This window comes from Podarcis vaucheri (genome assembly GCF_965113315.1).
Source record: "Podarcis vaucheri genome assembly, chromosome: 10".
Taxonomy (NCBI): Eukaryota; Metazoa; Chordata; class Lepidosauria; order Squamata; family Lacertidae; genus Podarcis; species Podarcis vaucheri.
In genome coordinates this window covers 35,647,511-35,661,407 of record NC_138748.1, presented here as the reverse complement: position 1 = coordinate 35,661,407, position 13,897 = coordinate 35,647,511, and the positions used below count along the sequence as shown (strand labels likewise).

General features: G+C 36.9%; 1 protein-coding gene across 5 annotated transcripts in view; it reads right to left on the bottom strand.

Moving 5' to 3' along the window:
• The window catches only part of LRRIQ1 (leucine rich repeats and IQ motif containing 1), a 102,717-nt gene that overhangs the window by 77,856 nt on the left and 10,964 nt on the right, over positions 1 to 13,897 (bottom strand). For all 5 annotated transcript variants that reach the window (XR_014224157.1, XM_082240933.1, XM_082240932.1 and 2 more), the window contains 4 exons: positions 8,907 to 9,100; positions 7,586 to 7,713; positions 2,930 to 3,003; positions 1,701 to 1,794 (listed from right to left, as the gene is read on the bottom strand). Coding sequence is in view for 4 of the 5 variants with exons in the window: in XM_082240933.1 (XP_082097059.1) it covers positions 1,701 to 1,794; positions 2,930 to 3,003; positions 7,586 to 7,713; positions 8,907 to 9,100 (490 nt within the window). In the remaining variant the exon portion in view is untranslated. The remainder of the gene's footprint in view (positions 1 to 1,700; positions 1,795 to 2,929; positions 3,004 to 7,585; positions 7,714 to 8,906; positions 9,101 to 13,897) is intronic.

Genomic DNA, 13,897 nt, shown 5'->3' with positions numbered 1-13,897 from the left:
GATATATTGTGTTCATTCAAAAGTTGGATCTCCCTGATCCTCTGATCTAAACACTTCTAGCATGATCCAAATTTTTGTGGGTTTCCAACTTTGTAGGGAATGAAGTTCGTCTGTGTGTGTGTTTGCATATATGTGTAATAGGACTTTCGGCTGAGCTGATCCATTTTTAGAAAAATGGGTTTTCCAAAGTGAGTCAGCCAAGTTCCATGTGGAAAAGAGATGATTGAAAAGAATCTGAAAGCATAACCAAAACAAGCATAGAAAGGAATGTGAAAAAAGGAAGATCATTCTAGCTTTAGAGATATCTTACAATTATTTGAAAACCAAAAGAAAAGTTTATACAAGGTAGAATGACATACAAATCATTACTAAGAATGGAAATGAACAGTATAGCTTGGTTATCATTGTTTGCTTCCACATGAACCCAATTTGATAGGCGTTTTAAATTAAACCGGGAATCACCTAGCAATTGCTAGTCTACATAAACAAGTATCAGCATTGGAGAAAGAGCTACCATCATGTACAACAGCAATTGTACTTTCAAGAAACAGGAAATACCCTTTTACAGATGTATTTGTTGAGCCACTTGAAGTCCAAAATGAACATGACTTCTTTTTTTTTTTTTGTAAGGAGACCAGGGAGAAGCAAATAAATTAAATAAAATGGATGTTTGAAGTGGATGTAGTTTTAATAGCACTGATTTTGAGGAGATGGGATACTGTATTTATGAATGTCTAATGTTTCACTAGATTCCTGGATTAGATGCTATGAATCTGACCCCGGGTTGCTGAGAGAGCTCCAAAGAGCAACCCTCAGATGCCATCTCATTCAGCAAAGCTCAGAAGATGCTTCCTAATGAGATGCTGATCTACCCTGTCAGTGCTGTTATTATGTGCAGGGTTTGTTGTTGTTAGTTTTGCCTCTTGGTGAACTGGAGCAGAGGTAGTTTTAGGGCAGTGTGAGCAGTTTGGCCGCACTGGATGCAGAGCTGTATTGGGTGCTGCAACAACAAGGTAGAACCAAGTTTGAGAGGCAGGGGTTACCAAATTTTAGGAAGTGTTGCATAGGGCAACACTGAAATTTGAGAGCCCAAAGTTCACCACTGACTGGAGAAAGAGGAGACCACCAACTTGGATAGTTACAAAAGTGGCTTACGCAAATTCATGGAAGATAAAGACCAATAGGCATCCTCACTATGTAATACCTCCAGTTTCAAGAGCAGTATACTTCTTGGCACTGAAGGATCCAGACTAGCTGAGTTCAATGAGATTAACTCTTGCATAAAGTCTGCATAGGCTTGCAGCCTAAGTGAGTTGAACTTAGGTCCTGTTGAAATCAGTGGAACAAGTTAGTCAAGAACCACAGAAAGCACTAGGAATTAATTGTAATTAACTTGACTTCTTTTCTGTGCAAATAATGATTGTAATCCTAAGTATTGGCAAATCCTTTTTTTCAGAACAAGAGACAATCAGGGTTTTGTTTTCACATTCCCTTTCATCTGTGATGTATGTTGCTTCTATAAAACGTTGGGAAGAAGGGAGAAAAGGAGAGAGGAAGTGAAACAGCTCCCTAAAAGTACATTTCACTATTATTTGGTTAAAGGCATAGCTGGTTACCGTAGAGGAAGAAAAAAGAACAAAATCTCAGCCACCATATTGATACTCAGCACTTGTCACAATCTCTTACTCTCATCTGGTTACCTCCAGTTCTCTTCTTGAAGAAGTGGATTTCCTTGCAAGGATAATTCTCTTAGGCTATCACAACCACCAAGCCACTGAATGACACTGTTAAGATCTGCATTTGTTAAGAAAAGTACAAATAAAATAAATGGAATAATTCTTTTATTGCTGTTGGGATCACAACAAATTATTTTCAAATAATTGTCAAATTCAAAGAAAATTAATTAAATCAAGTTCATCGTTCCAGAGATTATTAAATGTCATCACTAAAAGTCAACCCATTTCACCCCTCCTAATCATTGCAACATAGATTATGTTCACCATATTGGATTGTTATAGGATGCTAATTTGGACAAATTTCATTTGTTTATTTAATCACTCCATGAAACTTATTGCTCTCTTTTCTTTTGATTTACCTGAACACTGAATTTTCATGAATGCTATTTGGTATGCTGTTTATCTTTGTTATATTGGTAGATGCCTGGCCAGTCTTTTTTCTTGGCTAAGGACAGTTATCACTCATCAAATTCAAAATCCCTTGCCTACTACATGAAGGCATAGAAACTAAACCAACCAAGGCTTAATATAAAGTAAAAATATATAATTACAGCAATATAAGGATACAAAGTAATTATGACTGACTTATCAAAGTAAGACTCTAAATCAGAATGAGTAACTTGAATTAGAAACACACAGAAGTTGTAGATGCTATTAAAACAACAACAACAACTAATGGCGTTTTAATTTGAACTGTTGTCTATTATGTAGTAATACGTATTTAAGTATTACTTAGATAAACTGTCCTTTATATATGATGAATGGTTGAGGAGAAGACCTTGGAATTGCCCACTTGCTCTCTACTTTTCCATTGTCATTAACCATGTAAAGGCTTCTGTCAGCACCACCCTTAAGTATTATTCAAGCTAAGCAAGATTTACTCTTAACCAGGGTTATATCTGGATTTCAATCCTGCACAAGGGCAAACTCTCAGGACTGCTCAGCACCACAGCCTCAGCCATGGCTAAGCATAGCAAAGATTTGTGTTGGTGAAGAGATAATGTGATTCTGGGAGTACAGAAAATTTGTATACTAGCTCTAAACTCCATGCTTAAGAACAGTGCAACAAACAATATAGGCATTTTATAGCTCCCTCTGTATATGTGTCAACAATCGGGCTGACTTATATTTTACAATGCAGCATCTGAAACTCCTGACAACAAATGTCCCTCCCATTTATCTTTTAAACTCACCTAATAAGCAGTTGTTACTGATATCTAGCTTTTCCAAAGACACACACGAAAAAAGAGGTGCAAGTTGAGTCAAACTGAAAGAAAAACAACCAACATTTTAATAGAAAGTCAATGCAAAACTATCTTAACCATGGGAGTGAAAAAGATGGAACAGGTATTGCAGAACTATACCTTCAAAACCCAAATATTTTTGTATCATTTGGTAGCAAACTGCCTGTTAGCTATCCAAGGTGCTAGAAGGTAATTGTAACAGTTTTCCATGTAATAACAGATAACATTTATCAGGCTTTAGGAAATACCATAAGAACAATGGTTTTCAAAAGTAATGAAATGAACTTCCTTAGAGAAGAACAAGCAGTTCTGTGGAAGGTTTAGTTTCCACATAATCTCCTTTAGTGGGTGCTGCTCTTGGGACAGAACAAAGGTGATCTCTTCCAATCAGTGGAGTGGAGATACTGCACTCTTATCTTAATTATTAGAATGAGAAATAAATGATGCAGACATTGATTATATGCAATCTATTTGGCACACTTATTCCTACTTTTTTTCTTAAGATTCCTCCCCCCACCCCACAGCTAAATATAAAAGCAAGAACACCCACCCTTGTAGCTTAGAGACACTCTGAACCTCCTCATACAGATATTTACTGCTTTAAGGAAAGCTTGGTATTAAAAAGAAAGAACCCTACCCAAAGACATTCGTAATTGTAGACATATTGCGCCTTGCACCATCTGTTTGTTTTATAGTATATTTAACTCAAGCAGCACCTGAAGTCCTCAGAAACTGCTTCCCATGCAAAAGGTTCTTAAATGCATGACAACACAACCTTGCAGCCATTAAATTTCCAAGATGTTATTCCATTTTAAAATATACGTATTGCCTTTATTGTATTTGTCAACAAGAAAGGCTTTCTTGTTATACTAACAGAAGGAGGATTATTGAGGAGTATTTAGAGTTGAAGGGTGCAAGCCAGCAGCTTTGCAATTTTGGGTGGAAGTTTCACAGTAATGGGTCAAAGCAACAGCTAAACATTTTCCGGAACAGAGAGTTGACAAACATTTTGATCACTGAAAGCTCAAATTGTGGCCATCCTGGATTACAGAAGTTAGTCTGTTTGAAATACTTTGGCAATAGAAAAGTTAGACTGTGGTTTAATGGTGTCTCCTGTTCTTAGCAACTAAGTCTTACTCAGAGTAGACCAGTTGGAATTAATGAAGCTAAGATAGTCATGTCCTTTAATTTCAATGAATCTACTCTGAGTTGGAAACCCTACCAAATCTCTGGGCAGTATATTGAAATGCTCTAACGGAATGAGAACAGAGCACACAGTAAAATCATAGATGTAGAAGAACTCTGAATGCAATACATCTTATGTTGCTTGTTAATAATGGCATTTAGGGTGTCATAATTTAGAGAACTGGATGTCTTCCTTGCCATTCAGATCTAAAATTCTTGTCCTGTACTATACAAGGAAAATCCTTTTTTTCAGTCTGTCATTCTATAGCTTCCTTTTCACTGGCGGTCTTTGTCTTTTTTTTTCTTTTTCTTTTTAGAAAATTCAAACCAGAAAGACAAAGGACATTACAGAAAACTTAATACCACTTGACCTTGTCCCACTAGCCCTGGGCATTAAAAGGATATAAATTACAAAGACGACACAGAAGTAAAAGATATTTTTTTAAAGTCCAATAGCTTCCTTTTTCTGGTATCATTTAAAGCCAAACAGTCGCAAAGGCAGGGCAAAGACAGTCTGGGAGACTTATATGAAGAAAGCAAAACTGAAACAAACTTGAAAGTTAAATGTATGTGGTAGTGGGGGTCGGGGAGGAGAAGCAGCAAAGTGCTGAAGTGTATACTCCAAAATATACACACTAAATACACATTTTGTCAAAATCCATTTATTGCACTTCTCTGCAATGCGGATAGTTTTTTTTATGGATGCTCACAGACTTTTCTTCTGTGTTATGCAATTGACTTATCTTGTTTATTATTCAAAATAAAATAGCCACGTTTGCTGAATTAAAGATGCACAAGCGTTAAAAGAAAAAGGCAACACTTCATATTGATAAAAAATAATAAAATAAAATGATACTTGATCATTACATAGTGCATCTTGTAAAATATTTGTTTGGGTCATGATTCAGACAAAGCAAAGGCATTTTAAGTAAAAATTCAAGGAGAAGTTTAAACTTATGTTTGAGGATGTGATCCCATGCCCACTTACTTGGGAATAAGTCCCATTAAACTCAATCGGTCTTACTTTTGAGTAAACATATATAGGAGTCCACTGCATATTTCTTAAATAATCAATGGTACTTAAAAGAGGCAAGTCTTAGGAGTGATTCAAAGGTTTCAGCTGGTGCAGAATGTAGCAGCTAGGTTGCTTATGGGGGCAAAGTACCACCAGTTTATAACACCCTGCTTGGGGGATTTGCACTAGCTGCCAATCTGTTATCAGGCCAAGTTCAAGGTGTGGGTACTAAAATATAAGGCCCTATAGAAGCTCAGGCCAGGTTACTTGAGAGACCATCTTATCCCTTATACAACCAATAGATTGCTGTGGTCTGCAGGGGACTTTTTTTTGCAACTTCCAAAGATCTCAGAAGCCAACTCCATAGTAACTTGGAGCAGGACTTTTACTATGGTTTCCCCTGTTCTGTGAAATAGCCTTACTGTCACTATACGACAGGTGCCCACTTTCTGGAAACAACTGGAGACATTTTTGTACTGTCAGACTTTCCCAGCTAGATAAATGGGTCTTTCACATGTATGTCTACTTTGTTAGGGTTTAGTCTTGTTTTAAATGCATTTGCTGTAGCTTGTCCCCACTGTGGAAGGATGTGTGGATCCAGAATTGGCCTCCACAGTCACTTACGGACTCACTGTTAAAACCGTGTTCATGGAAGGCAATCTTACTTGGCTACGAGTGATCGCCAAAGAAGAAGAAGAATGCTCCCCAATCTCTTAACAATGGTTCAGAGATCTGGAGAACCCCTCAGACTTGCACACTTCCTTTCCTTCTCAACCTCAAATGCTCCTCGGTCCCTCTTCTTTTCTAATTACTCCTTCTCTTTTCAGCATTAGCTGAAACGGAGTTTGAAATCACAGTTAGAATCAGGTTTCAAATGCTTATTTTAAAGCTGCCTCTCCTGAGCTAAACATGGTTGGTGTTGAAATAAAAGGGTAGGGAAAAGTATTGAAAGCCCGAGAAGGAAGGAACAGGAGAGGGGTGCTCTTGCTCTCTTAACCACGGAAATTCCTACATGATACAACTTATAAAACTTGATGGACAACTACTTTGAAAAGGGGGAAGGTATTCTGCTTAATAAATATATGGTACATATGGAAATATTATTATTATATATTTTTATCCCACCTTTTCCCCTGATAGGGACTTGAGGCACAGATAAATAAGGACAGCTTTGAAATATGAAAATATGTTCTTCTCACATCATGCAGATATAATGTACTTCATTCTTTTAACAGGGGCAGTCATCCAGATAAACATACTGTTCCAATTTTTAATATGTGCAATGCTTAAAAAAATATTACGAGTCACCTATCAGTATTTTGTCTGCTAAAACTTTATTAGGCATCCATGTTTACCTTTAAAAATCAATTATTCCTAATATAAACTAAAGATGAAGACCTGTTATCATCTATTAGTTGCAAATTACACTTTCCTACTGGAGCTTTATTCTTAAGGAATATATGGATTCACAGTCCTAACATTCATAGGGGCTTCCAGCAGTCAACAAAAAGGAAATGACACTCACTGCACACTCTTAAGAAGAAATCATACAACTGCATCAGCTGCAGGATAAAAGCAAAGGAACAGCTTTTCTTTCAACAGCTTACTTCATTACATTCAATCCTTCTGTACAGAACATCCAATCACTTATGCCATAGCAGAAGCATATGGAGCTGCTTAGAACATGGCCACATTGGTAAAGAAACTACAAATATCAACTACTGAACTACTACATTTTTTACTGCTTTAATCATCGATTCTGCTGATATTGTCATCCATTCCAGCTATATTTATAGTCATGCCTATCCACTTCATCCTCATTCTCACTTTTGCTCAAACGATTTATGTTAAAGATGTTGACACATACAGCAGAGGTACGGGAAGCTTTTCCTGCTAGAAATGTCAGCCAAATATCCACTCAGCTATTATGACAGAGTGCTTCCTTCCACACAACAGGAAGCACTTCACCAGCTGTCGACTGCAATATACAGCAGCAAAGGGAGGGGAAAGAGAGAAGTCACACAACAGGGTTCAATATGTATGATAGGCCCATGGCTGTATGCTTTGTATGTAGAAGGACCCTGACTTCATTACTTGTATTTTCAGTTTTAAAAGGGCCTGAACTTTATACAGTCGTACCTTGGGTTACAGACGCTGCAGGTTACCGACGCTTCAGCTTACAGACTCCGCTAACCCAGAAATAGTAACTCAGGTTAAGAACTTTGCTTCAGGATGAGAACAGAAATCGCGCAGCAGCGGCAGCAGGAGGCCCTATTAGCTAAAGTGGTGCTTCAGGTTAAGAACAGTTTCAGGTTAAGAATGGACCTCCAGAACGAATTAAGTTCTTAACCCGAGGTACCACTGTAATCCACCCCCCCAAAAAAATATAATATTATTAGTTTTACCTGTTTTGTGAGATAAAAAGTATCTGTAGCAAAGGCAGCCAATATGTTGAAAGCTTTTCCATTGTTGAGATGCTGTTGTCTTCCAAGTATAATTCTCTTAGCAAAACATGATTTTCCAGGCTGGGGAACTAAACATAAATCAATAGCATATTAACATATTATTATAGCACATTGCCTATCATACTAAAATGACTAAGGCTGCAATCCTATTTGCAGTTACTGCAGCATAAGTTCTTAATAGGTTTTTGAAATATTCATGTTCATTTAATATGCTGTGAGCCACTTTGAGCACAATTTTGTAGGAAAATGGCATGCAAATAAACAGCTGATGATGTTACACACACACACACACACACACACACGTAGAGAATATACATATAAATGGGACCAAAATTAAATAAAGGTGCTTCAGTCTCTGATGTTCCTTTGAAAACTGAAATGTATACTCAATAATGTATATGGTGACCATTCAACAGCAGCAATGGGGGGATATGATTCTGTGTACCATACATGTGCATACAGGTGTGTGTGCGCATGGATCTGCCCAACACTCCTTTCGCAACACATGATTTCAGAAATAAGACGAAATTTGAAGTCTTATAAAGGGGTGACGCTATGTGATTCCCTCTCAGGATGATCCAACAAAACCTTATGCATTGATAAGAATGGGGCACTCCAAGTGTCATCTTAGAAGAGGCAATGCACCTTCTCTATTGAACATGAAGGAATATATTATGTAAAATAATGTATACTGTGGCACATAAATACATCTTTAGAAACCCAAAAGTGTGCTTTTTATTCAGAACTGCTGGTTTTTCTCATCTGCAAATATAATCAACTGATAGTGTTGGATGCTTCAGACCTTCCACCAAGTGGATAGAGCAATCCATGGGTGGAGGAGATCTGCTACCAGAGATGTCTTGGGAACAGTGCACAGGATATTTAGAGGTGACTGCTATCGCAGAGAAAGCTCACTGTTGCATTGCTACCAGGTAACAATCCAGCAGATTCCTCAGAAGAACATGTAGTCATCTGGTTGGCCACTGTAAGAATATGACTGTGTCTTTGGTCTGATCCCTGAATGGATCTTCTTAAGGTTTTTTTTTTAAACTATACCAAACTTAAAACTGGCACAGCTATTTTTCTTCTCATTTAAAGCAACAGAAAGAGAAAAATGAAAAAGCAAAAAGGAGAAAATCGGGGTGCCTGGCATGAGCCTAGAAAACAACAATTTCTCTACCACAGACTTTCCCCCATGCCTAGAATTGCTCTGTAAGACTTCTTTAATTGGATAACAGCCAAGGTGTTGTAGTGTTTTTACCTCATTGAAGTTATTCCCTTGTAACTTCAGAATTTGAAGAAGGCCACAATTTTCAATGCCATCAATATGAGTAAGATGATTAAAGGAACAATCTATATACACTAGAGTAGGAGTATGAGATAGTCCTTTGGTGCTGATCAATTGATTGTGATCAATAACAAGTCGCTGAAGATTTTTCAATGACTCCAATCCACCTAAAAAGTAAAGTTACAATATTTCAAAGCATTGAAATAAAAAGATACATTGGTTTTGACTTAAGGAATCAGAAGTACAACAGGCTTATATTATATACATAAAAAACAAGTATGTTGCCTCTGTTTCCATCACCATACTAAATAGTTACTAAGCATGAGAAGGCATTAACATATCTAGTCCATAATATGATTGTTTATCGAAATCTTACTTATTTTTGAAATCAGTAACAAGTCATAATAGCTTCCCCTCAGCACATTTTGTATTTTATTCTCCATTTGTTAAAACCATGTAGCATTCATAAACCATTCATAAACACCCCGTATTCTCTGTTTGAAGGGAAGTGGATTTACGTATTTCTTTGCTGAATATTTATGTTGTATTTCCATTCAACAAATTCTCAAGGAAGCTTGCATGATCAAAAATACAGAACACTTAAATTACATCTAAAATACATAAAATTAAAGAACATATTAACAATAAACTATATAAGAGCAACATACAATCACATGACAAAAAAATTGAAAATAAAATCAGGACTGATAAAATGGCCTTTGCCTAGTGCTGGAGTGACATTAATAAAGGTGCTAAGCCAAATATTGATATGCAGTTGTAATTATTTTTATTGGGACCCATGGAATGGATGGGGGGAAGTCAGGAGATTCAGAGTAATCTCAGTATTTGGCTTCTGAATCGATGTTCATTGTGTGTTTATATTTTTAAAAATCAAATAAAAAAAGTATTTATTTTTTTTTAAAAGAAAGGTGCTAAGTCAGGTTGCAAAAGAATTGTCCAGGTCTGGACACTACCAAAGAAAAGGCACTTTCTCTAGTAACTACCTGCAGCATCTCACCTGGTGGGTCCAATTAGAGAATGACATTCAGTTAAGTTAGCTGTGTGCATGTTGTTTGTGCACCTTTACATCATAGAAATATGATGTGAAAACATAGTAAGAGACTGCTGGATCCATTTGAATGCCCCTCTAGCCCAGGGTTCTGCTTTCACAGTTGCCAACTGGATGCTTACAGGAAGCCCATTAGCAAGACCTCAGTTCACATAGCTATTGTTGTTAGCCATCCTTTCATAAAATCATCTCATCTTTTAAAGGCATTCAAGTTGGTGGCCATCACTACATCTTGTGGGAGTGAATTTCAACTTTAATTAGACAAAAAGCAGAGTGGGAAAAGCACAGAACAGTGAATAACAGATACTGTTAAGAAATCTGTAGGGTGGAGGCAGGGAAGATATTTTCTGATGATTCTTTTGTGCCACAAACATTGGTTGCCATACATCCAGATTTTCCTGGACGTTTCAGCAATTTCCACCTGGGCACTGTTTCTGACGACCGAATCCTGGCTATGCCTGGGAAATTCTGGATGTATGGCAAACCTAGCTATAACGTACAAAGTGGTGTGTGATGTTGAGTGATGCTTTCCCAGTTTTCTTGTTTTGAAAGGAAAACAACTTTTTGTGACATGGTATATGTGCTCACTGCTTCCTTTTTGTCTGCAAAACACTGGTGGAGACAGAGAAAGAAACTAAAGTCAGTACGCTAACCTTTCTATTATTTGAAGTCCAACTCTTTTATGGACTGGAAAATCTACAGTGCATACTTGCAATATGCTCTAATACAAATGTTGTCACATATTGTTCCATATAACACTTTGATTATCCATTATTCAAAATGATTTTTTTGTTAGAATTAGGGACATGATCTAATGAAGAAATTTGCATGTGTAGCAGAGAACTATGTGTGCCGTGGAGACATCTTGCTTTTACTATAACTGTTCCTACTGCCAAGTCACAAGATGTTCTTAAACTTGAACTACAAATAGGCTCATCAGCTCTGGGAATTGTGAAGCTGAAAAGTTTATTGAAAGCTTATTTGGACTGAGGTCCAAGTTTCAAACCAGGAACTATGCCTTGAATTTCAGTTTAAAATACCGAGAAATATTTCTGCTGACATGAAAAAATAGATCCAATATTAATATAGCAATCAGCAGCAAATATCCTACTATCTATAACCAAAAGCCTCTGCACTGAGTACCAATCCTGCACTTACTCACTTGAAAGTAAATTGCATTGAATTCAACAGATACCCATTAGACTGTACTGTTAAAATGTCACAAATTCTGCATTACATGAACTAAGTTTTCTCAGATTTTTTTTAAAACTAAGAATCAGACTACTGGTTTAAATATGATTTCCACTAGGACAGATTTGGGTACCATTCTTCAATTACTAAAAAATAATTTCAAATATACTTCTAAATTTAAACGCAACATTGCAAGTCAGCGGTTTGGAATCTGCTGTTAAATAATCTGGAAAGCTAACCTGCACCACCTAGTGGATTTATGGAATATAAAAGAGTTATTTAGACTTGTCACTTTGGATTCATTTTTTTCTTTAGGAAAGTCCAGTTATCATCCCCTCCTGCTGACATAAAGCATAATAACACTATATCTAATAACAGGTTGAACTTTTGCTTGGTGCATTATCTGTTTTTTAAAATAAACCTTGGGATCACTCAAATCGCATTGTAAGGGGTTAAACTAAATGTTTCATCAGGAGTGGCTGTTGTGGCTGTGCTCTGCTACCATCCTAATATTGGGGTTGCTGCTATTTAATGGAATGGTGTCAGGTGATGCAGGAGGGTGGAAAGCATTAGGACTGTGTGGACACACCAGGGGAAATACTGGATTGGTTCTGCCTGTGTGCCAGTGCAGTCCTGGATTCACCTGCTACACCACTGTCCTGGTAAGTGGTAGCAATGCTTCCCCGCCCTCTTCCGTGTGCCATTAGTAATCACATCACAGTGTTTTATTAAAAACGAAAACGGGAATTTCTTTTCCTGGGGCTAATAATTGGTGCATGCATGTCAGAAGTAACAGTAGGGAGGGAAGGGTTAAACATTTCCTTCCCACAGGCTCCTTGCCTGCTATTAATTTAAAAAAGAGCATGTGCACACACTATCTGACAAGTTTTCCAATTATACATTTTGTGTCATGAGTAGTTTGGCACGGTCTTTTTGGGGGGCATGGCGAGGGGCATGGTTGGCAGGTACTGAAGAAGGTGTGGAATTACTAACACTTCAAAAAAATAAAATAGCATACTTTTCTGTTTCTGATCCCCTGTAGAGTTGGAAGGGACCACGAGGATCATCTACCCCATGCAATGAAGGAATCCTTTGGTCAATGTGGGGATTGAACCAATGACACTGAGATTATCTTTGTGCTATCTTTGATTTGTTAAGATGTTATTAAATCTATTAAAGCCCACAGCTTTTTTAATAGCTTAGTCTCTATTGGTGTAATAATATGTGATGCTTTGTTTTAAGGGTTCTGCGTAACTCGGAAAGTAACAAAGCTTTCTATTTACTAAAGCTGGTTCCAAAAGAAATACGTTTCTGATTTCAAAATTATCAATAACCTAGACTTTCTTTCTTTTTAGTTTATTTTTATTAGTTTTCAAATTATTATAAAAATAAGAAGACAGAGGAAGAGTAACAAAAATTCAGAAAATATCCAACTTAAGGCATATTTGTAAATCCAGAACTAGTTTAAATTATTCTGATAATGAGCAGTCAGTATTCATAGAATGCAATACAATTTTTTAAAAATTTAAAAACCCCTTATTTTATCAACTGAGCTTAAACTATGTACTCTCTCTGCATTTAGTTTTACATGATGTGGAAAACAAGAGAGACACTAAGGACTGAAATGTTATATACAGGCAGTGCAATTCACTGCATGTTTACTCGAAGTCCTACTATACTCAAAGGACTGACTACCAGGTAAGTGACAGCAATTTAAGCCGCATTTTAGAGAAACAGACACAGAATCATTTGAACGGAATGTAATAAGGACTGGGGTGGGGTTGTTGCACCGCAACTTCCAAATCTACCTAGGAAAACTCTACAGGACTCAGAGATGGAAAAGGAGGGGGAAATCTTTAAAAACACAAGTCTATCTTTGTGTAATTCCATAAGGTGTTTTTTTTTAAAAAAAAAAACTATCAATATGTGATTGTGTAACATGAAATGCAGCTTACAAACCAGACCTCCCCCCAAGCAGTTGATGAGGACAGAAAAGCAGGCTCCAAGTGGTTTTCTTGAACATCTACTTTCTCATTCAAACTCATCTCATTTACGGGTAAGCACAGTGCTTTCATTGTATATACAGACAGGACAGGAGGCTTTTGCCTCATTGGCCCTGTAGTCTTCATATCCAAGACTCATCAATTCATATTATGTCACTCTCACATTAATCTTTCTGATATTCTACCTCAGGAAATCCATCTGAAACAAGTAATCCTTTACAGTACTACTGGCACCGAAGACAGATTGAACGCAGATTCCAGCATTTCTGCTACCAATCAGTCCACCTTGTTGGTTTACCTTGGATTACTGATCTTTGAGATTTAATGAACACCAACAGTCACTATTCCAAGCAGAAGCTTGTGCCTAAGAAATCTGTCACTTTAATATAGAAAATTTAGCAATCTAAAACATAACCAACAGGATTGGGTGCATTGACATTATAAATGTTCACATTTAAATTAATATTTATATACAAGATTTATATACTAGAAGTAAAATAACTTCTTAACCTTTCATTTTCAATGTTGTAACCTTTTTGGGGGAGGCAGAAACTTTGGTATGACATCATACAAAGAGGCTTTACTGGAAAGAAGCATTCATTCAGCTACCTTGACACTATTTTGCATAACAGGAGACTAATAGCAACAGTTTTGGAAATATAAAATAAATTATAATGTCATTCTTTGGTTCATACTCCCCT